Below are 25669 nucleotides of genomic sequence, written 5' to 3'. Positions count from 1 at the left end.
GTTCTTGTAACATATGAAATATGAATTTCAAAAGACAGGTTGCAGTCTAATATAACACCCAGGTATTTTACTGTAGAGGATAAAGTAACAGGACATCCTACTATGTTAAAGTTGTAGTGTGAGAATGTCCTGCGTTGTCTTTTGAAGTCCACATTCATTATAGCAAGAAATGTTTCTTGAGCAACAAATCAGCACATTAAAATGATTACTGTAGGATCTGGAGTACTGGAGTAATGATGCTGAAAATTCAGCTTTGACATCACAGGAAAAAATTACATTTTAAAATAAATTAAAATAGAAAACAGTTATTTTAAATTGTAATAATATTTCACAATATTCTTGTTATTACTGTATTTTCAAAAAAAAAAAATGAAGCCGTGATGAGCATAAGAGACTTCTTTCAAAAACATGAAAAAAAAAAAAAATCTTACTGATCTCAAATGGTGGTTTACTTCCTTTAAATGTCCAGCCTTAGCTGCAATCTTTGCTTTTTTTTTTTACAAAAAGCAAAAAACAAAGAGATTTTAGTTGAAAATGTTTTTCTTTGGGAGTCAACATTATGGGCAACATTATAGTCGACTGACTAGTATAAAAGTTTCTTTATGTATGAATTGTTAAAATTCAGTCCTTTAAATATGGTGGTTGTGTCTGCGTATTTTGGTCCACAGAGAGAGAGATGGGAATGAAACTGAGGTGAGAGAGTTGAGGAAGAAGTTAGAAATTCTGGACCTCACACACACTGCCATGACAAAAGAGAGGAATGAGCTACATAAAGAGGTAATGTGGGATGAACACACACATACGATTTCTAACAGATCGGCATGTCAGTTAGGTCAATTAATAAATTAGCTGATTGTTTAAATTATAGACATCTGACACTGACAGTCTTGTTAATGGATAATAAACAATTTTCAGTTTGTTTTCAGTTTTTCTTCTTTTTGGGTAAATTATATGTAAAGAGCCAGGTACATTACCTATATATATATATATGGTATTGAATACAAAGTATTTTAAAACAACAAATGTGCATTATCCATTAACAAGTTTACACATTTTGTAACCAGCACACTTCTGCAAACTAGCAAAGCGGGCAACTTATCAGCTGATGTCTATAATCTCAACCTATAAATCTGTTTATCATGAATGTTCTTCTTCTGTTGCTTACGTTTCCTCTTTCTCGCCACCTTTTTTTTCATCTGCAGGTAGCCACTCTGCAGCAGTCTGTAACATTGATGCAGAAGGACAAGGAATATCTAAATAAGCAGAACATGGAGCTTAATGTGCGCTGTGCTCATCAAGAAGACCGTCTGGACAGACTGCAGACCCAGCTTGAGGACACAAAGAAGGCCAGGGAAGATGCCTATGAAAAATATGTTGCTTCTAGGTATGTGTGATAAATAATGTACAACAGATGGTGCTTCCTACTTACTTTTTTCCCGCTCCTAACAACATTTTTTCAGTTTATTCGGTTCAGTTTTATGAACAGTATAGAATTGGTCTGTAGTAAGATGGTTGCGTAATATGAAGAAATGGGCCAGGTCCGATCTGGTATCAGGTATTACGTTACCTTTCGAGAATCTTGATATATACTTGGATTTACAGCAGAAATCCAAGATCCATTCTTCTCATTTCTTTATAATGTATTGTCATTATGCCATTATAATGTAACAGTTGTACTGTTTGCATCCCTCCACCAGAGATCACTATAAGACAGAGTATGAAAACAAACTGCGTGATGAACTGGAGCGCATTCGAATGAAGACCAGTCATGAGATCGAGAGCCTGCAGAGGGCATCTAAAGAGATGTATGAGAGAGAGAACAGGTGAGAGCAAGCCTCAGATTCATGTCTCAGATTGGACAAATCCTATTCTTTCTATCCTTGTTTACCATGGAATATCTGGAAATGTGAGGGAATTTTAAAACCTTAAATCTCTATAAAATAATTTTTATTCATTTCTTTAACTGCATCCAGTTAAAGAAATGAAGAAAATCAGTTACTTAGGATGGGATGCAATCTTTGAAACTGCTGCCTATAGTGAACATATGGTCTTCTCACAGCTACGGCTCACATGTAAAGCTCAGTGTCCTTAAAATGCAACTAGATGCTGGATCCCATATGGATTTAGTGGGCTTTTACAGTGCTGAATCATATTTTCTAATAGGGCTGCTCGATTATTGCAAGAAACTAATTACAAACAAGAATGGACAAATAAATACAACAGAACAAAAATACAAATTAAATAAACAGGGCTACAGCAGAAAGTAATCAAATGTAAAATAACTTATGCACATTCCGCTCCATCTCGGAGCGCACGCACAGAAAGCCGCCTGGGGAACAGTGTCTCTTTCGCGGCTTAATGTACTTTTAATTGCACTGTTTAATATCAAACACGTCTCGCAATTCAGCAGCAGTAGACTACATTTTACAGCCCTAACTTATTCGGCTGATTTGGATGTTAAGTTTGGCTTAGGGAGGAACGAAAGCACACAGCTGAATGTGGCAGCGGTGCAACAGTTTTACCTCGATTGTCTTGTTTTCATAATCTTTGGAAGCCAAAATTGAAATCAATTACGATTAATCACACAGGCCTATTTTCTAATCAAATAAGCATAGGTGAAGTAAGAGGGGTCCCAGGACAGACACTGCTATCCAAGTGGCCATAGCCTAAATTGTTTTATCGTTGAAAACATGAATAAATATTTTTTTTATTATTAATGCAAGAATAGTAGTTATGACTAAACAATATCTGATTAGAGTCTAAAAAAACGGCATGCTTGCAGTACATTTTTGCTTTTGCTCTAAAGTCTTGCACTGCTGCACTATCACTGTCTGTTCACACAGAGCAACATTATACTTTTCTGTTGCTATTAATTGGCGTCTCTTGTTTTGTGTCAGTTCATCTGTGCAAAAGACTGACCCTCCACATTTGAGTGTGTGACACATTAGCTTCGTCTACATGGAACCTAATTATCCGATTGTAATCGGACTAGTAGCACAGTCGGAATAAAGTTACATGTAACCATGTCGATCGGAATTAATTGGCCTAACCTGATTAAAATTTAATTCGGATTGTAAGGGGAGGTTTATTCTTTTTCTAATCCCATCGAGAAGACATGTAAACACTTGATCGAATTGAAATCCGAAACTGGAAAACACTGCGCATGTGCAATGACGTAGAAATGGCATTATGACGCCTGAAACAAGCTTTTTGTTGTTGTTGAATGAAGTGTCATAAATGACTGTCGTGTCATTCTAAAATTCTCCTTCCTCTCATCTCTTTGAAATGGACCAGGGCAACGTCCCAGCAGTCCTTATTTCGGACTCTCATCCACAGACGCCTTGTTTTGGGCATGGGAGGGGGCGTTTTTTGCTGCTTGATAAATATAAGCAGCGCAGCACTGCACAACAGTTAATGTGCTCGTCGTCTCCTAATCAGGATCCAAAATAACTGTAAGCCCGCGCTCAATCGGCCCAATGGAGGCATCCGGTCAGCGGGGAACGTCTCTGCGTGTTACTGTCTTTTCTCATGGCAAAGTATTTTTGATTAAATGAAATAATTTTTCTCATGTATTTTCTCGTTATTTCATCTGAGCCCATTAATTAAAAGGTTTTAATGATATCTGTGCATCATTAAATTTTAGCGAATGTTTGACTATTCTTTTTAACTCTGTACTGAAAATAATGCCAGAGTCCGTTAGAATAAAATCAATGGTTACAATTTATCATGTCAGGTAAATATATCATGCCAATTTCATAATCAGTTCAAAGATAATCAAGACAAAACATCAAATGCTCTGGAATAAAGAGAAGAGATGCGAACCCGACATTAGGAAATACATGATGCTGAGAGTCCCGGCAACTCTCAGCATTCACGGGCTGATCTGAGGTACAGAATCGCGCTGATCCTCTCGTTGCATTTCATTATATAGACAGAAACTTCTTTCACATGGAAACTTCTGCTAACAATGGGAATTTACATTCAGAGTTAACACCTTTTGGGAGTAGGAGACCATTTGTCTAGAGACACACCCTCCTTTGTGTGCTAGTTACTGTATCTCTAAACTCTTAAAGACCTTATTACCTTTTGTTTTACTTCTTTGGGAATGAGATTGTACCAGCCGCACTGAGACATTTCAAGTGATACCAAACATGATGATAAATATTCACATTAAACCATATAGATTCTTGGGTGAATTTTGGTGATCTCAGCATGAGGGAGGAGGGATGTGGGAAGAGGGGAAGAAATGTAGATTAGGATTGCTTAATGCTAGTTTCACTAGAGTCAAATGTTAATTTCCAGAATGGTCTTCTCGAGGAGTGGTCGTTCCTCCACCAGTTCTTCCAGTTTCTCCAGTTTACAGATGCATATTAAGTCTGCTCTTCAAAACAAAGAAAAGAAGGACTTTAGGAGAATGTTAGTATGGAATGAATTCATTCCGATTAAAATAAAAGAGGTCTATGTAAACGTAGCTATTGTTTCCCCACTATTGTGGGACTGTAATTTTTGCTTTATGCTACTTCTCAGCATCAAAATGTTGGTGTAGTCAGATTTATCTGTGATGTATCACTGCAATCTGACCTCTCTTTTATACAGAAATTATACAGAAAAAAGTGGCAGTGGAAATACTGTATTGTATTATATGTAATAATGCAGGTAATGAAAGTTCATGATTTCTGTTGTTTCAAATGGCAAGGCTGTAAAGCACACTTAACTTAATCCTGTGCTGCATTATGTACAGTATTGTTTCAGGAAATGTGTTTGTTAATCTTTCAGAAACCTTCGTGAAACCCGAGATAATGCTGTCATTGAGAAAGACAGAGCATTGAATGCAGAAAGAGATTCCCAAGCCAAATATGATCAACTGTTAGACCAGTAAGTTCTTACAAAACTCTCACATATGCATGACAGTTTGTAGCTGTCATAATTTTCTTTCTGACACTTATTGAGCGTTTGAAAAACTATTGAGCAAATGCATGTACAGGAATTCTTGCCAACTCATAATTCAGTGGAAAGAAGCATGATGGCCGAATAGGTGTGAATCGATGAATGAGTGAATGAGTTTCCGTAAATTAGTGACACCATATGCAATGATGCGGTACCCTTCTGGGCATTTTGAAATCAGGATTTCAGATGTTATTTAAAATTAGGCCCTAGGCATTGACAACCATTTCCGCTATATTAATACTTGATATGTCCCAATATGATGTCAAAGTAAACTAACGTGCAAAAATTTAGGGTCAGTATGATTTTTTTTTTTTAAGAAATTGTAGTAAATTGATAAAACATGACTGAAAAGACATTTCTGATGTTACAAACATTTCTATACCTAACAAATGCTGTTCTTTTGAACTTTCTATTAATTAAAAAATCCTGAAAAAAAAGTTTCACAGTTTCCACAAAAATATTAAGCAGCAAAACCATTTTCAACGTTGATAATAATAAGAAATGTTTCTTGGGCTTCAAATCAGCATATTAGAATGATTTCTGAATGATCATGTGACCCTGAAGACTGGAGTAATGATGCTGAAAATTCAGCTTTGCATCACAGGAACATTTTAAAATACATTATAACATGTTAATTGTTAACTATAACTGAAAACTAAAATTTCTGTTTTTACTGTATGTTTTGATTAAATAAATGCAGCCTTGGTGAGATTTCTTTCAAAAATCTTCCCGAACCCAAACCTTTGAACTGCATTGTAAATCCCCCAAAATACTTAAATAATATTACCGGGTCACTTTAAAATGGCTAAATTACTAACTTAACTTTACATTAATAAGCACACAACAGTGATGGGTGGTGGCTTTAACACTGTTCTAGCCTTTGCATGCACTTTGTAAATCTGTGAAAAGGACATTTCTTTAGGACTTTTTTTTTACATTTGTTTTTTCTTGGTGTCAAACATTTCAAGCTTGACTGGATTCCTCCAAGGCCAAATCAAGTAATCTTGAACTGATGAAAGACATGACCATTTAGTAAGTAAGTAAAAGTGGGTGTAGTCATGTTTGTCTGTTAGTGTGTGTGAGGATCGTATACTAATAAGTAATAAGTACTGTATAAGACTTCTAAAGTTGCAGGGAGACATATTTAACCTCTGTTACTTCCTCCAGAAAAAATAAAAGTGTTCTTCACTGCCTGTCTGACGACAAGTAAACAATCGAAGCCAAGATTTTAAAATATGCGGATTGTTTTGCTCCTGGTTATGATAGATGTAATTATTTTTGGAGCCTGTGTTCTTGAGGAGGAATTTCTTGTACAGTCATGTTCCCACGGTTGTAGAGCCAGTGTGACAGAGTTGCTGAACATGCCTTTGTTAAGCTTTCCATTGTGATGAAACGCAGTTGAATCCGTGTGTCTACACTGTGGTGATCAGGGCCTGCACTTGAAGGAAAGCAGTATCAGATTCTGGACACTGGGCTGTGGTAGATGACTGTGAAAATAGTTGATCTAAAACAAGAACATGTGGCTAGTTAAGACAAGACTAGAATTATAGTTAGACAAGTAGAAAAAAAATAAGCAGCGAGTCGCCACAGCTCAGTGAAACCTCTCTGACAGGCTAATTTAACATGTGAGCTTTGGTTTTAACAGCATTGGTAAATGTCATGAGTGAGAAACATGCTAAACTGGCTAGAAAAGATGGGTATTTCCATTTTGGTACACTCTGCTGGTGCATGTCTGCAGCCCAAACATAGAAAGGGTTGAAAAACGACTTGAAATGTAGAGCTAGTGCAGGCATACACTAATGGAAAAAGTTTGGGGTCAGTAAGATTCTTTTAAGGTTTTTGAAAGAAGTATTTTATGCTCTCCACAGCTCCATTTATTTGATCAGAATATAGTGATATTTTGAAATAATATTATTACAATTTAAAAAGACTACTTTCTGTTTTAATATATTTTAAAATGTAATTTATTCCCGTGATGTCAAATCTGAATTTTCAGCATCATTACTCCAGTCTTCAGGGTCACATGATCCTTCAGAAATCATTCTAATGTGATGATTTGGTGCTCGAGAAACAGTTGTTAGTGTGTTGTGGAAAAAAAAAAATTAAATAAAATTTGTAACAATGTAAATGTCTTTTTCATGTAAATAAATCGCTATTGATAAACTTCTATATAAATGCAATAATTTATTTCAAACCAAAAAAAAATCATGACTTGACTAAAATAAAATACTAAAGAGAAATAACTGGTTAAGTGGTTAACTTTTTTTGATAAGTGGGGTTTGATATTGTTTGTTATATTTTTACCTGTGTTTTCACCATGAAAATAGCCATAAAGATGGAATAGTGTTAAATCACAGACAAACAAACAATATTCATATAATGCAATTTAATGCTTGCATTACACAAATTAAAATTCACAAAAATATTTGTAAATGGGCTTGGTGGGGCACAGTTTGTCGAAATGACAAAATATCTTGCGATTATTTAAATGATTCTTTGTCTTTGTTTTTTGCCACTAACTATTTTTTCCCCTCTTTCGCTGTTATCTGTATTTTTTTTTAATGTTATTTCTACATTTTAGTGTGCATCCTTTTTTCTTTTCTTTTTTAAAGTCCATGTGAACCGGAAGTTGCAACCTACGTTACTTCAGTGTCGTGACGTATTTCCAAGTGAAATGGAATATTGAATAGAGTAGCGCTGCACGATTAATCAAAATGAAACCACACGCGATTTGGCAAAGGCTGCGATTATTTTCTGTGCAGCTTGTCAGTGCAGCGCGGCTGATCGGTAGTAAATGCTGCTCCATCTGAAAGCCAGAGGGCGCTCTCACGCAGACACGCCAAATATGTCCCGCCACAGAAGAAAGACATTCCAGGAAATCCCTATGGGCATCATAGTATCACTGTACCTGTATAAACAGAATATTAAAATGCTTTGCTTGATTTATTAAATGTTGTATTTTGTTGGACAAGAGGTTCATAAATGCTTCTCATGTTTGGAAAGATGTTTGACACGTGTTGCTTTTTCAAATGCACGTTATAAGTGACTCAAACTCGCAGTGCTTTCAGATGGAGCAGCATTTACTACGGATCACAGAGCCGGACGTCACTGACAAGCTGCACTTTAAAAATAATCGCAGCCTTTGCGATTTCATAATCGCAATAATACAAATCAGTTAAGCGTGATTTCAATGTTAATTGCAATTAATCGTGCAGCCCTACAATAGAGGGCAAGGTTTTATTTTATCACACCTCCTCTCCATCCCTCGCTCATAGCAGACTGACGGTTAGAGGGGAGTGGTTATGGATATTCTACTCTAGCCGTCAAACTGACATCATCAGAGAAGGAACGCCATTCTAGAGCGGAAGCAAATTTTCACATTTTGATTAAAGATTACCACGACAAACAAATTTTTTTCTGTGTATTAACTTGCACGGATTAATTGTTCACCGCAAGACTAGTAATGTGCTCTAACGAAGTAAATAGGGTCAATTTTGTTTTCATGACGGCTTTAAATGAGGTGGTTGATAAGGGTGTCTAGAAGTGCAGGTTGTTGCCCCTCCCCTTTCTCCTGAGTGGTCAGCCCTTATTTGCCCATGTGATAAGCTTACGGTGTCACTGAGCTCCAGGCACATGCCTTGCATACCAGCAGATACTCTGCACACAGTTGTTGGGCATACCCCACGTTTTTCAGCCCCGGGGAACGGATTGCTCGCATTCACAGAGAAGCTCGATTGAGGGCAAAAACGACACATGCTCCTTTACCCTGCTCTTGAGAGGTCAAGTCTACGGTCCGTGAACATGTTGTCCAGTGACTCCATTTTGGGCTGAGAATTTTAAGGTGGGGGTGGGAGAATAGAAATGAGTGTTGCATTGCATTGTGTCATGCTGAGAAAAAATATTCTTTTTTTTTTCAGTTGTGTCGAATGCATCTGCACATAAATTAATCATAAAATATTTGAATAAGACAACCACTCCTTACAACATAGTGTTCCGACAGCCTCCTCACCCTTCCTTTTTTCCACCTGAATTTGCGTAAATAAACAGCTCTAATGTACTTTAAGCCAATAAATAGCTTAACATTATATCCAGCCTTACTCCATAATGTATGAAAGGAGTGGTCCAATTACGCACATTTGTCACAATTATTTCTATAGGTGTTGGTCATCATGATGATATTATTTCCTTTGTGTTCTTTACCATACTGCCTGCATTTGTCTGAATGTTAGTGGCAATGCACAAACAAAAGAAAAATCTTGACCTGCCAGTTTGGCCCCTTCATAGGTGTGGTTATGGTTTCAACCAAAACCCCCTGGAGCTCTCTGACATTCAATAAAAATGGTTTAATCACTCAAAGACCTGGCTGTTAATGTTGGAGGATGCAAACAGATACTTAATCTGTTTGGGCATGTTGAGATTTGGTGTTTCTTTTGAATTTCAGTAACTTTTTGCCCTAGGAAATACACTTAGCATGTCAGAGGCTATTGCTTCTAAGCTTTGCATCACCTTTAATTTAGCAATTGCTTAGCTTAGCCTAAGGTGAGCTACAGCAGATATCATAACCATCATGTTTTTTTCCTCTCATTGTGTTTAAATCACAATTTGAGCGACAGTAAAGACTATTTGAATTAAATACTTTAATTCATTTTAATTTTAATATTTTTTTTAATTAATTCATTTCTATTAATCAAAGAATCCTGAAGAAAATGCATTGCGTTTCCACATAAATATGGAGCACTACTGCTTTTAACACTGATAATAATAAGAAATGTTTTTTTGAGCAGCAAATCAGCATACTAGAATGATTTCTGAAGGATCATGTGGCACTGAAGACTGGAGTAATGCTGAAAATTCAGCTTTACCATCATAGGAATAAATAATTTTAAAACATATTAAAATAGAGAGTAGTCCTTATAAATTGCAATAATATTTCACAACATTACTGTTTTTAGTTTTTTTTTTTTATGAAATGAATGCTGCATTGGTGAACATAAGAGACTTCCTTCTAAAATCTTACTGAACTTTTTTTTTTAAATTATATGTCATATTGTTTTCAAAATAACTTTGCATGGGATAATTTTGCAGAATCATTTCTCTATCTGTTTTCACTGATGGTCAGCGTGTACAATGCACTTATATCCTCTGTTTGTGCCTGTGTCCAGGTTCAGGCAGCTGCAGCTGGGTTCAGACAGCAGGGTGGCAGAACTGCTTAACCAGGTGAAGCTGAAAAAGTTTGAGTTGGAGCGTTCCCAGATGGTCCAGGAGGAGACCGCCAGGAACCTCAGCCTTTGTCAAATTGAGTGTGAGAAACAGCAGAAAAAACTGGAGGCAAGGCTGTATAAAATAAATAAATGTTTCATTTTTGTTAAATCTGTATGGCAAAGATGCCATGCACATGAAACCTCAACAAAGTGATTTCATTTAGCATCACTGCAAGTTAAAACCTGTCAATTGCTTAGTAGTTCAAGCTGTTAATTCCTTAAAGGAATATTTTAACATTACTGTCATCTTCTACAACACCGTCATGTCATTTCTAACCTGCATGACTTTCATTTTTCCAAGGAACACAAAAAGAGAATTTATTGGCCACTCTTTACTATATAGTGAAGTAAATGGGATCTGGGCTGTCAAGCTCCAAAATGATGAATGAAAAGCTGCATGAAAGAATCATAAATGTACCATAAAAGAGGTCCATATGACTGATGACAAATTTTCCCAACTCTTCTTAAGCTATACATCTATTAATCAGCTTCAGTCAATATTAGACATTTAATTGTCTAAATATTTTTGAACATAAAACATTTGGTTAAAATGTTAATATTTTGCAATTTTTTTCCACATAAAGTTTACCTTTGTTGTTATCTTATTCATAGTTATTCTTTAAAAAACAATTCTTTAAAAATAATCTTTGGTAATTAAATCTCAACATGAATATCCATATTTTATACTGTACATTTAAAATGAAAATGAAAATGAAAGAGATATTCCTTTGTATGTTTTGAGATTTTTTTTTTTTTTTTTTTTTTTTATTTCCTTTATTCTGATAATGCAGATCTTACAGAGAGAGGACAGGAAGCTATGTGGGAGAGAGAGGGGGGGGGGGGGGTGGGATCGGGAAAGGAGCCGGGACTTGAACTCGGGTCGCCCGAAGCGCAACCATGTCGAAGGGAGCCCTACGAGGCCATTGGCTCTGACTAGAGAGCTATATATATTTTAAATTTCTGAGTTAACTTGTAACATTGAAAACAAATTTTTTTTCTCTCTTTTATTTGTGTTTTTTAGGGTTTTATTTCTCTGATCCCGATCTTCTGATTTATTTTTAATTTTATATAAAATAGTATAAAATTTGAATATTGTAAAATCTATGAATGGCATTTGCATTAAGCCATTAACAAGTCATATAGACTACTTTTTAACGCTGCATTTTGATGCTCAGCGTCGTGGATCCCAATTCAAAGGCCAGTCCGTTCTTCAAGATTTCTCCCTCTGTGTTCTACGGAGAGAAGAAGGTATTTAGAATGACATGAGGGTAAATGATAATAGAATTTTATTTTTTGGGTGATCACTTCATAAATATTACAGTATTCTTTAATTATTACCTATGATTTGATTGTTCCAATGTCATATATGGAATATATAATTCTTGTAATGAGCTCCACACTGACTCTCTACTCATTCGGAGACCAGACAAGGGTTGAACCCCACACCACCCTCATAAAATAAGGATTGCACATATTTGTCAGCATCATAAAGCCTATTTGAACATGATATGACACCACCCTTGTTACTCAAGTTCTGTCGCTATATCTTTGTCCTTCTCTTGATCTGTTTATGCAGGTTCTAACAAAGGAGTTTTATGGGCTTCAGACATCATCAGACAAACGCATCACAGAACTGCAAGCCCAGAATTCTGAAAGGCAAGCACGACTGGAGACATACGAGCGATTGGAAAAGGAGTTGGACGATGTTACCATGCAGGCGGCAGAGAGTAAGAAAGGAGACCGATTCAGTCATTGATATTGAAGATCAAAGATTAAGATAAGACCAGAACATCAGCAAGGTTGCACACTGAAATTAAATGGTCTTTGAGGCCAAATTTTTCTTAAAGCCCCACTTGAAGTGCCTTGGAACGCACAGCTTTGTATGATGCGCTGATGTATTTTCCACTGAAACAGGAAGCTAAGGCGGGACATATTGAATGGCTCCTCCCCCTTTTCAAATAGCCGATAGCGTTTAGTTTACCTCACAGACTGCACGTCGTACTTCACAGCACCATGGAAGCGAATCCGAGCGCTGATGATATGTTGGATTCAATAGTAGAGGTGTGAATACATTCTAGCCATTTCATTCTTAAAGGAGAACTTGGTAACTTTTTTAACTTAATAAAACTGTCTAGAAATCATTTGGATGGTTAAACAACCTGTTCTGGTGATATTGGTGACTTTCCCCGCTCCCCCCAGCGTTCCCAGGCGGAAAACCAACCTTGCAACTTGGGGACTACCGTCCCGGCAAGATAGAAATTGGAAGTCTCGTGAGAAGCGAGAACGAGAACGAGCGCGAAACATGAACTGCTTTACGGCAATTCGACATAAACACAAACGCATGTATGATGTATTACCCATAGTTACCCACCTCGGTAGACACGATACAGTTGGCTTGCTCCGATCAAAACAAACGCACATGAGCAGCGGTAGAGAGGGGGAGGAGGCCGCCGCAAGTGAGTTTTTTACGGCCGTGTTGTGAAATATACGCCCCCCCACAGCTGTAGGGGGAGCTCGTGGGGAAAACATGCAACAACAAAAGGGAAAATCAGCGAAGAAGTGACTAGAGTTCGCTAGAGTTGCCGAGTTCTCCTTTAACCAACGTACAGTTGGAAAATGGAATACAACTCGAGCATTTGAGCAACCGAACACACATCTCCAACCCATATTGCTCCTTGACATGTCAACGATCGCTTTGGCCAGGTGGTATTTATAGTATAGGGGGCGGGACGCTTTAGATTCTAGAGAGCATTTGATTGGACAGAAGATGTGATGAGAAGCTGAAGTCCTGGTGATGTCATAAAAATCTGTGATCCATTTTGGCAGAAGTGTGAGACTATAAGTTTTGAATGCTTATATCACCTAAATGTGAATTTTGTCCTTGTTTTGGAACATACCAGCTTATCCATAACCTTAAGACTAACATATTCATACTAATAGATAAAAAAAAAACTCACATTTTAATTTCAAGGAGCCTTTAAATTCTGACATGAGGTTCTTATTTCTGCATATATGGTGATATATAATCATACATATACATATAATCATATCATATTGATTTAAAGAAATCAAAGCTGTGGTTAAATTAGTGCTGGCGAAGATTCTGTTTTACAACTACTCGTGACACACAGTTCTGCTGCAAAAAAACCCCACATGTAAACAATGCAGTAATAGTTTAAAAAAACACGCTGCATGTCTTTTTTTTCCATTGGTTTTGCATGTTCAACATGCCATACTATATCACACCTGATGATGGTTTGAAAAAATGGCCTTAGGGCCTTGTCCTTAAACAACCCTTTTCTAAACATCAGTGAATATGCTGACGCTGAGCTGAGGTGATGTGAAAGGCTGGCCCAGCCAGGTTTTTAACTCCAAGTTTAAAAACAGGTTTTTAACATCGTCTTTAGCTATCAGGTTAACCATAAGCTACATTAGCAATGTAGAAAGAATGCCTAGTGCAAGGAATACCGGTTGATACCGCAAGTTGATGCAGTTACTTATCACTGTGATGTTGTTGTCAAGTTAAACTTATCTATCCGCCTTTTTGAAGCAATTTTTGATTTTAACGAACTTTTGATATTCGCCTTTTTAACGAATTTTTGATATTCTCTACCGTTCCTGAGAAATACCTCTCATAATTTGACTTGTCTGTGTTTGTTGTCTTATTTTACTTAGCTTAGCATGCTTAGCTTTCTAATGTGGCTCTTTAGCTATCAGGTTAACCATAAGCTACGTTAGCAGTTCAGTTAGCTTAGTATGCTACTCGTTTAAAATGCTAAGTAACGCTTCTGTGAACTCATTCTTGCCTTGGAAACTCTCTTCTGATCGTGCGTCAACCAGTGGCGCACCGATATAAGCAATAAGCACCGAACCTTTCAGGTTGTGGGTTCAAATCCTGTGTGGAACATGCTCAGACCGCAAGAGGTACTGTGGCCTGAAGTGGTGCAAAAGTTGATTCTCTTTAATACATTGCGTCTTTCTGAGAATGATCTAATCTGAACTTAATAAATCTAGCATGTTATATAGAAAATCTTCATTTTGAGTTAATTGTCAACTGAACTACTGAAGCTTGTCTTCCAAATGGTGCACTGCAATAAGCAACAATCATGTGATCTAAAGATTGTGGGGTTGATTCCTGCATGGTACAACATTATAAGAGTGTGTAATGTTGTGTCACTGCGATTCCCTCATTATCTGGGAAAGCATTGTACTAATATTTCTTCCTCTTGGATTAGAAATGTGTTTTTGTTCATTCTGTGTTCATTTTCATCTTAACTTCTGAATCACTGAATCGCACACACATTGCCAACTTTTATTTATTAATATTATTATTATTATTATATATTTTGTTTTAAATGTAGTGACGCAATTTTGTTAAAATTATTTAAAAAAAACATGTGGTTCAACCAACATGCAGAAAAAGCAAGAAACGATGTAGACAGAACCTTTTCTGATGGTTATTCTTAAGGTCAATAAGTCTCTTAAAATATCATATAATTTTTGCTTTTTTATGTATAAATACACACAACTTTTTACCCTGAAAAATTAGGACACTCACATGTATTCAATGTGTAAGGAAAAATTACTTTTTTGCCTGATGGTTACAGCACGTGACATTTTTAAAGTCATTCGTTAAATTTTTTTAAAGTGGTTTAAAAGTTTTTCAAAATCAAAAGAAACCAATATTGATTACAGAGAGTACATTTATAGGACCTTGGTACAAGATTTTTGGATATTCTTGTTTGTTAATGACCTTTATGTTCTTGTTCAATTGGTTATATAAACTTGCTCTTGAGTCTCTATACATCATTCTCATCTTTATCTCTTTAAACACTACTTCACCATTTTTCATGTCTACATAAACGTTCCAACACAGTATGCATTGTAAGAAAAGATAGAAAACTGTTTATAGTCCTATTAGTGCTCTCCCTTCTGGCAATGATGCTAGTTGGGTGGTCTAGACATACTTGCTCTTAAACATACTTTTTTCCTCCTTTTTTGTAGTTGAAAATGAAGATGAGGCAGAGAGGGTGCTGTTTTCATATGGCTATGGTGCAAACATTCCAACAACTGCTAAGAGAAGACTGAAGCAAAGGTGAAGTCTGAGGAGGTCACTCGTCTTTGAAAACCAGAAGCTCATCTTTGTGTTTACTGGCTGTTTTTATGTCTGCGTGACTCTAATCATAGGTTTCTGAATGTGTGTGTGCAGTGTTCACTTGGCACGTAGGGTTCTGCAGCTGGAGAAACAGAATACGCTGCTTAGGAGAGACCTGGAAAGACATACGGCGCACAGCAGCCAGATCTCTGAAGAGGTGCTACATTTCACTCTTTTGACAAGAATGCATAGACATATGTACACATACAGTACCACGGGAGTAAGAAATTTGGCAGTAAAAAGCATTTTTGTGTGTGTATGTGTATATATATATATATATATATATATATATATATATATATATATGTGTATATATATATATATATATATATATATATATATATGTGTATATATATATATATATATGTGTATATATATATATATATATATATATATATATATATATATATATATATATATATATATATATTTTTTTTTTTTTTTTTTTTATAAACGGTTTTAATGTACAGTGTAGAGGCAAAGAACCACCTGACGCAAAACTGAGTGCATTCATTCATATTTTAATGCACAACTAGCCATGGATTATCTCGCTTATACCATGGTCATTTGCCATTAGAAAGTGGTTACTGATGTTTGCAGTGCAATATTTGACCGCAAGGGTAAAAATGAGTTATTTTTGTCAGTTACAGCTCGTTAGATCTAGCATTCTGCCCACTTTGAATCAGACACAGAGATAAAGTAGTGTGAGTGAGATAGATGCACGTGAATGAATTATAGGCAAAAACAATGAGCTCGATAAAGCAATTATTACAAGTTGTGATCAAAATGATTACAATATTGGGAAAATTTGTTGGGAAAATTTGTTGGGAAAATATGTTGATTCAGAGTTGACTTCATCTGAAGTCCTTGTAAGAGGCTGGATCCAAACCGGAGCTGTGGTAATCTCTAGTTATCTCAGGATGGGCATACCAAGGTAGAAAAAAATTAGCATAGTTGCTATTCATAACACACGTGATTGCTCAGCTAAAGAGATCACTTTAATCTAGATTTAAACTGGGAGAGTGTGTCTGAGCCCCAATCATTATCAGAAAGGCTACCTTTAGCTTTAGTGATGTGTAGCCAATTGTGGTGTCCCATACTCTAAATGTGTGCTCTGCACTTCACCCGTCCAAGCGCACACACACAGCAGTGAGTATTGAACACCCACAAAAATGCACCTGGAGCAATGGGCAGCCACTACCACTCTCTAGGGCGCCTCAGTAATGAGAGTGAAGAGAGCACTACCTACATTTCCTGACGGTACTGAGACTTGAACCTGCGACCTTCGGGTCACAAGTCTGACTCTCTGGACTTAAATATCCTGAGTATTACCAAAAGTCCAGAGTTTTGTGACCTTAAAGGTATAGGTAAAGTCAAAATTTGTCATTACTTGCTCACCCTCAAGTTGTTCCAAACCTGTATGAGTTTCACAAAAGAAGATATTTTATAGAATGTTGGTAATCTAACAGTTGACGATATCCGTTAAAAATACTATGGAACTCAATGGCTACTGTCAACTGTCTGGTTACCTTTAAAAAAAACCCATCATCTTTTGTGTTAAACAGAAGAAAGAAACACATTGTTTGGAACAACATGAGGGTAAGTACATGATGACAAAATTTTCATTTTTGGGTGAACTATCCCTTTAAAGAGCATGATGGATTCTAGGGCGAAAGACGATTAGTTAAATGCACAGGAGCTAAACCACTGTCGTTTTTGGTCCAATTAGTAATACCTCAGTCTTATCCAAATTTAATAGAAGAAAATTACTGATCATCCAATATTTCATAACACACACTGTCAACTTGGAGAATTTTGAGATTTTATCTGGTTGTGATAAAATTAATAACTGAGTATCATAAGCATAACAGTGGAAACTAATTTCATGTTTTTTTATAATATTACCAAGGCCATGTACATTGAAAATAGCAGAGAGCCTAAAACAGACCCATGCGGCACTCCATAATTTACTGACGTTAGTTTTAATAATTCCCTTTTACAATTAATAATTGTTTAAATAAACTAAATCGCAATAGTCAGATAGGTGCGATCTAAAACACCTTAATGCCTGTCACTGAATACCAGTATAATTTTGTAATTGATCTATGAGTATGTCATGATCAATAGTGTTGAACACAGCACTAAGATCAAGTAAAACTAGTGTTGAAATCAAGCCTTGGTCAGAAGCAAGAAGTCAGTCATTTGTAATTTTAACAAGCGCAGTTTCTGTGGTATGATGGGACCTTACTGAAATTTTTCATAAATGTAATGCTTTGGTTACGCTTTATTTTATTGTGACGTAGTTACATTGTACTTACTCAAATAATAACCGAGTAATATTAATTAACTACATGTACTTATTATAGTAATAACAGTAAATTATGCATAATTACAAGTAACTAACTCTTAACCAAACCCTAACCGTAACTCTATAGTAAGTACATGTAGTTAATTAATAGTACTCAGTAATTATTTGAGTTAGTACAATGTAACTACGTCAGACCCCATCATACCACAGAAACTGCGCTTGTTAAAATTAAAAATGACTTGCTTCTGACCAAGGCTTGATTTCAACACTAATTTCACTTGATCTTAGTGCTGTGTTCAACACTATTGATCATGACATACTCATAGATATTCATAGGTGTTCAGTGACAGGCATTAAGGTGTTTTAGGTCACACCTATCTGACCATTACGATTTTGTTTATATAAACGCAATTATTAAAACTAAGGTCAGTAAATTATGGAGTGCCGCGTGGGTCCGTTTTAGGCCCTCTGCTATTTTCAATGTGGAACAATCTACATTGTTAAAAGCGCTATATAAATGAAGATGACAATGTACATGCCCTTGGTGATATTATTTAAAAAACATGGAATTAGTTTCCACTGTTATACTAATGATACTCAGTTATACATTTTACGACCGGATAAAATCTCAAAATTATCCAAGTTGACACAGTGTCAACTTACTATAGAGTTATATGGTTAGGGTTTGGTTTTAGGGTTAGTTGTAATTATGCATAATTTACTGTTATTACTGTAGTAAGTACATGTAGTAACGTGTAGCTATGTCACCTTAAAATAAAGTGATATCCATTTTTTTGCAAGAATGAGGACAATTGAATGGACACAACTGTTTCTAGTATTTTAGATATAAATGGAAGATTTGAAATGGGTCTGTAATTTGCCAATTTATTTGGATTTAGTTGTGGTTTCTTAATGAGTCAATAATAATAAGTTATTATATAATTATAAAAAAAGAAAAAAAAAAAAGAAAAAAAAAACTTAAAAATAAAAATCTGCCTGGCTCTATGGGAATTTAACATAGGGGTGTACACACTTATGCACCCTGCATTTTAAGGAAGAACATTTATTTATTTACGATACATTATTCATTCACAAAGAAAATTGGTGTCCTTAAAGGTTGGATTTTTCCTAATTTTTTAAATTAAGCACGGGTGTCTAAACTTATGCATAGCACTGTATGTGCATACACCTTGCTCATGTTGTTCAAAAACCCATATAACACAAAAAGAGAAATCTTCAAAAATTTGCATCAGTACAGGAATGCTTGAATGATGCAAAAGCACCATAAAAGTATCAGGAAATGTTGTACATTCACCTAGTTTTCTTTGACGTGTTCATGAGAGACGTCTGATTTGTGAAGAGCTTGTTTATTTTGGGTTGGATCTTTTCAGTCATTGTTCATTTAGTTCATGGGTATGACTTGTTCATTGATAATATTTGTTTATGAATAATTATGACTAATCTGTTTACTCAGTGATCCATTCGTAGTGATTAACCGCTCACTGGAGAGGAAGATTATCGATGACATGATCTTAAATTTCTCACACAAAAATATTGTAAAATATTTTTTATATAAGTCTTTTTGCATTTTTTTAAGCTTTAAAGCCTCTGTCCCCATTCATTGTAATTGCATTGCAAAAAATAAATAATTTTTTTTTTAGAATTCTTCAAAGTTATTTTTGTGTTTCCTCTTGTGTTCCATGGAGGAATGCATTTGGAAAGAACATGAGAATTTAATGATAACAGAATTTAGTTTTGGGTGAAATTCAGAATCTATAGTAATAACTCCAAACCGTGGTACCGAAAGTGTGTTCTAGCCCTAACTGCCTTTCAGATTTCTGTTTCACTTAAGATCTGTTCTATTTGCATTTGTCTTTATAGTAAGCTCAGGGTCAGAGTTCAAACAAAACCACAATCAACCATCTTTGCTTAAAATGGCGATAGAAAAATCTCCCTATAGTTTGAGAAACATTTTGAAATTTTAGAAAAGAGAACAGCATTTACATTTAACTTGGCGTAATGTCTGTTTTCTGTTTTTAAGCTCTCTCTTTAAATCATCATTGTATTATGTTTGCTTTTACAGATATTCAGTAACAGCAGCATTTTTGTAAGTTCACGAGGTCAGTAATGTGGTTTCAAAAATAGCAGAAAGTACTACAGACTGTAACAGAAACATTCAAGGATCAGCTTTCATCTAAAATAGTGCTTTGGAAAGCCCAACTTCATGCTTTACATGCATAGATGCATAGACTCTGCTGTGGTAAAGATAAGAGTTGTTGCCAGTTTGAAAAAAAAAAACTTTGTAGATGTTATCACATATTTTTTGGCCTCCTGAATATGCCTGAAAATCAAAGTGCAATAATATCTCTATAAAATGATATAAATTGATTATGAATATGAAAAAATATATAAAAAGATTCATCACCCTTAAAATTATTTGGAAAGCCCAATTTGTAAAACAGTATTGTGTTAACTTGCACATTGAAAAACATTGACATCTCTGCTTCAGTTGGCATGTGGCAGATTCTATATAGCCTGATGAGACCATAAGTGAGCTTTTTGGCCATTATTGAACTGGAAGGGCTTATAAACAACATCTTAAAGTCCTGAAGTGTCTATAGACCTTATGTAGGCCCGCCCCTTTTCAGCGCTGCGCTCATTGTCTTTTGACTTCCGGTCTGTATTTTCACAGCGATTCTGCGTGTTTATTAATGAACGGCTCGTTTTAAAATATTCCCGGTCGACTGACATTTGTTAAGTCATCTGCTTTAAACATCACAGTCCTCATGATAACTTTCGTTAACTTTACATTAAGTAAATCCACTTCAAAAGCTAATTACTCCTGGACAACTGCGCCATAGAAATATATAGAGCGACCGCAAAAACGGAAGTTCAAAGACAATATTCGAAAGATGGCGGCACCCTCGTTTCTCTGGCGCATAAGGTCTATAGCAGATCTCGATTAATGGGTGGACTTTGAAAGGACTGTCCACTAGCTACGTGTTTCCTTGCAACTGGCCTGAGTTTGAAGATACAGAAAAATCAGGTCCATTATAGAGACCGAATTAAAGGAGAACTCCGGTCAATTTTAACATTGAGCTAATTTTTTTGTAAATTTGGAGTGCTGTTAATACAGAGAACAACAACAAAAATCGGTGTTGCCTACACCGTGTTATCCTCTTTTTAAAATTTGCACCCTGTTGACTTCAATGGGGCAAGTTTTAAACCTGCTTTTAGCCTCTTAACATCCTTGATGTGTCATTACAAGTGCACAGCTAATGTGAGTGATTCCTTCAGAGTGAACACGAGTGAATCTGACTGCAGTAGATGTGAAAGATAGGGATAAAAATGATGTTAATTCAGCCAGCGCACATACCTGTATTTACATCCTGTTTTCGGTCGAAGTTCATAGTAATCGATTGTCGAGTTCACACGCGTGATCATAGGTAACTAAACCTATGCGTGTGAACTCGACAATCGATTACTATGGACTTTGACTGAAAACAGGAAGAAAATACAGGTATGTGCGCTGGCTGAAATAACATCATTTTTATTAATATCTTTCACATCTACTGCAGTCAGATTCACTCGTATTCACTCTGAAGGAATCACTCACATAGTTGTGCACTTGTATTGACACATCAAGGATGTTAAGAGGCTAAAAGCTGGTTTAAAACTTGCCCCATTGAAGTCAACAGGGTGCAAATTTTAAAAAGAGGATAACATGGTGTAGGCAACACCGATTTTTGTCGTTGTTCTCTGTATTGACAGCACTCCAAATTTACAAAAAAATGAGCTCAATGTTAAAATTGGAAGGAGTTCTCCTTTATTGCAAAATTACAGCAGAAGCAGGTGCATCTGCTAAATACCGACTTCAATGATTGTGCAAACTATTACTTTGTCTTTAATAACTGTACAAAAATGAAACTGGCTGATTTGTAGCTGTTTATTTTCACTTTAATATGAAATAATATTTTTCTGATCAAAATTGCCAAATTAAATCCTCAACGGTTTACAGTATATTGTAAAACAATAAACAAAGGGGAGAAAGTATAATTTTTTTAGTAGTTACTGTTAATTAAATAAAACTCTATGAATGTCTCTTTAAAATGTACAGAAGCTGCTAAAAAGTCCAACCCTTGCACTTTTGAGCTGTTAGTCATCAATTAGTCAGCACGTAATTGGTTTCACTAGGTGATTTAAAGCATATCAGCTCCTAATAACTTAGATAGAATACATAGCATATGATAGTCCTTCGTGAACAGTTATCAATGTATATTACATGTGATAATATGCACAGTATTCACTGGAACATAAGTTAACAATAGACTTACTGCTATAGCAGAATCTTTTCTTTTTTTTTTTAGGCTAATCCAAACCCACATATTAGATTGTATTGTCAACAAGGAATCTCTTTCCTAATTGTTGTTCAGTCCTAGGTTGCAATAAAAAAAAAATGCAATCAAGATGACCCTATGTACTTGCACTGAATTACACCGTTTACAATGGAAAATGCTAGGAAGATCGTATTTATTACACATTAAAACATTTAACACTTTAGCCTGTTTACGTTTATACAACTACAGCATAAAAATAAATCAAATCACAAGAACTGACAAATATACACCAAAATGGGGCATACAGAATGATGTCGTTTAGAATAGCTACTGCATTGTACTATACTGTAACGTAAATATGGTATTTAGAAGGAAAATGTATCTGGTCCTGATGTCCTTGATGTTCCCTGGTGCACTTTAAGAGTTCAAAATTAAGAGCTCCAACCCATATTCAGTGTGCAAATTGAACAAAGAAATGCCTGAACCTTAAAGGAGACTCAAACTGCTTTTAGTTGTAATATAGTGTCTCAGTCTACATTGCACTGCATACTACTACTACTACTACTACTACTACTACTAATAATAATAATAATAATAATAATAATAAAAAAATAATAATAATAATGTTATAATCTTATTACTATGACAGTAATAGCCATATATTGTAAAACAAATGCACTGACAAATAAATAAAACTGTCATAATTAGTTTTGTCCTAATTTCTATACATGCAAGAGATAAACTTGTGAGCTTTTATTTTGACGGAAACAGTCAAGCTTTTATTTTGGTGGAAAACAAGTTTACAAACGTGTCTCATTACAAATCTAGTGATCTAAGTGGTTCTCAATCCTGGTCCTGGGGACCCACAACTCTGCACATTTTATATGTCTCCTTTATCTGACACTCCCAGTTCAGTTCAGAGCTCTTTCCTAACGAGATGATGATCTGAATCAGGTGTGTTAAATGAGGGAGATATACAAACTGTGCAGAGCTGTGGGTCCCCAGGACCAGGATTGAGAACCACTGACTAGTCAACTATGCAAATGTGGAAATAATGCGTAACTACGTTACATCACGTGAGTGAAGTGCGCACTTCTCTCTGCGCAGCGCAGTCAGACAGGTCTTTTTTGATTATGAAAACTATTTTAGTTTGTTTGACAGCAATGGCTCAAACGCGACATTACAGACATTTTATGTTATTATGAGAAGTTTAAATATATTTTCGGGCCGCCAGTCTAGTTGATGAATGGGAAGCACTGAAATCTATTTGTGGCTGTCAATGTTAATATTGTGGAGAGCCGCCACAAATAAATCAATGTATGGGAAACACTGATAGGGATACGTAGCTATTAATTTATGAAATCCACATTCCAATTAGAATGACATGGTTCATTTCCAGTAATGCTATACATTTTTTGGCAGTTAGTAGTTAAATTTACTGTAAATTGTATTGTGTAACTCTGTGGTGGGGTTAGTGACGTTACCCAGAAGACAGGTCTCTGGTTCTTGGACCTGAGCATATGACTCTTTCAGTGAATCATTCCAAAAGACTTGAATCAGTTACTGAATCCATATCTGACTCTCTTACTGAACTGTGACTCATTACTTGAATGAATGTACTTCATGTTTGTGAAAATTAAATCAGTATCATTACTTAACCGGCATTTCATCTCCACTGGGTTTTGGGTTAACCTTCAGAAGGTCTTGTTCGTTGTACAATGGCATTAAAAAACCTCATTACATTAATTATAATTTGGTTTATGCTGCTCAAATAGTGAACCCCCATCCTTATTGCAGTGTTCAAAACAATGATTTGATCTGCCCATATTTTGACATTTCTATTACGTAAAAAAAGCATGGCCAATCTGTTTTCCAATAACAGTGTTATGCACATCAGCCGAAGTCTGCTCTAACATATTAATAATCAAGAAAATGCAAAAATAATTTTCTCTTGGTTTTCAATATTTTGCCATGATAATAGAGTGTCACTTTTAAATACCTTGATTCAAAGGTTTGTCTTTTTGTTGCTCTTGTTGTTGTTGTTGTTTTGATTTTATTCAGCAAGGATACATAAAATTGATAAAGTATTTTACAAAAGATAATTTTACAAAAGATTTATTTTGGACTTTCTATTCATCAAAAAAAATATCTGAAAACATGCATCAAAGTATCCACAAAAATATTATGCATTACAACTGTTAACACTGATAACAGTAAGAAATGTTTCTTTAGCAGCAAATCAGCATATTCAAATGATTACTGAAGGATCATGTGACACTGACGACTGGAGTAATGATGCTGAAAATTCATCTTTGACATCAGAGGAATACAGTGTATTAAACTATTTAAATTGTAATAATATTTCACAATATTAGTGTTTTACATGCAGCCTTTGTGAACATAAGAAAATTAAAAAAATGAAATGTGGTGTACATCTGCACCATATACAGAATCTAGTTTGGGCTGCCTAATCATGCTCATTTAAATTGGGAAGTCATACACAAATTTCGAAAGGATTTTACAATAGCCCCTTTCACACAGTATTTCCAGTAAATTGCCGTAAAATGGTGAGAATTACTTTACTGGTAAATACACAAATATGCTGTTCACACAAGCAATGGCATTCCCACTTTTTACAGCTAAGAGACCATTCTCACATCAGCTCCAAAATACAGGTAAATTCTGTGATGTCAGTCATCGGAAGTGATCTTTAAACGTCGCGCCGTTGTCTTCATCCGCCCGCATGAGAAGAAGCGCTTTAGTTTCACTATCTGTTCAATTTAACAAAAAAAAATAATTGACGTCTGAGTGAAAGGCATAAGGGGATGATCAAACAGAATGCGCTTTTGCTCTTAAAAACACGAGACGTGCATAAAAGTATCCAACTGCAGAGCCGCAGCGCTGATGAATGGAAACGAAGGCTGGGTCTCGAGCGTGACACATTAAAAAAGCTGTGAGATGTGGCGCATCGGTCAAAGATGATCATCTAACGTATATTTAAATAGAAAAACTATTAAAACGATTACTGTAAACAGCGCTGAGTAATCACATCATCTCCATAAGAACTTTATGATTGGCCCAAAGCAGACTTCTTTCGTCAGCGTGTTCTTGAGATCGTACCAGTAATCTTCATTCCGCGTTCACATACAGCACATTACCGGTAATTTACCTAACTGGTAAATTGCCGGAACCAATTTACCGGTAATTTTGAAAAGGTCCTGTTCACATATGATCTCTTATTGGTAATTTACCAGTAAAGACTGAATGTGTGAAAGGGAATAATGTCATATATATCGGCACATCAGTGCCCCTAAAGACAAAGAATCATAAACTGGGTTTCCATCCAAACGTGAAGCAAATCTTTTCAAAGTTCACAAAAAAGAAAAAGAAATTGAATTTTCAATTTCAATCAAGTTGTTAGAGCGGATGACAGTGGTATTGGTAACCGACAGTAAATAAAACACTATCAGTGGAAACAGACTATTAGTCACATGGGTTTAATGTTCGCTACGTCAGCATCGGCAAATGCGTTTCCATCTCCCACTATTCGCATGAACTCTTTTTCGCTCAAGTCAAAAACCACGTCAAACGAGCATAATTAAAAACTTTTTGAATTTTTTTTTTTTTTTTTTTTGGGCGTTATTATTGATGCGATACTTCA

At 35.6% G+C, this 25669-nt stretch overlaps 1 protein-coding gene across 1 annotated transcript in view; it reads left to right on the top strand.

Moving 5' to 3' along the window:
• Window positions 1-25669, top strand: part of pibf1 (progesterone immunomodulatory binding factor 1) — a 46758-nt gene that overhangs the window by 6265 nt on the left and 14824 nt on the right. The window contains exons 7-14 of the mRNA XM_081361646.1: window positions 669-777; window positions 1203-1384; window positions 1698-1823; window positions 4777-4875; window positions 10110-10275; window positions 11785-11935; window positions 15213-15303; window positions 15418-15520. Coding sequence (XP_081217772.1) covers window positions 669-777; window positions 1203-1384; window positions 1698-1823; window positions 4777-4875; window positions 10110-10275; window positions 11785-11935; window positions 15213-15303; window positions 15418-15520 — 1027 coding nt within the window. The remainder of the gene's footprint in view (window positions 1-668; window positions 778-1202; window positions 1385-1697; window positions 1824-4776; window positions 4876-10109; window positions 10276-11784; window positions 11936-15212; window positions 15304-15417; window positions 15521-25669) is intronic.

This window comes from Scardinius erythrophthalmus (genome assembly GCF_964197995.2).
Source record: "Scardinius erythrophthalmus genome assembly, chromosome: 3".
Lineage (NCBI taxonomy): Eukaryota > Metazoa > Chordata > Actinopteri > Cypriniformes > Leuciscidae > Scardinius > Scardinius erythrophthalmus.
This window is presented reverse-complemented; position numbering and strand designations above follow the sequence as displayed.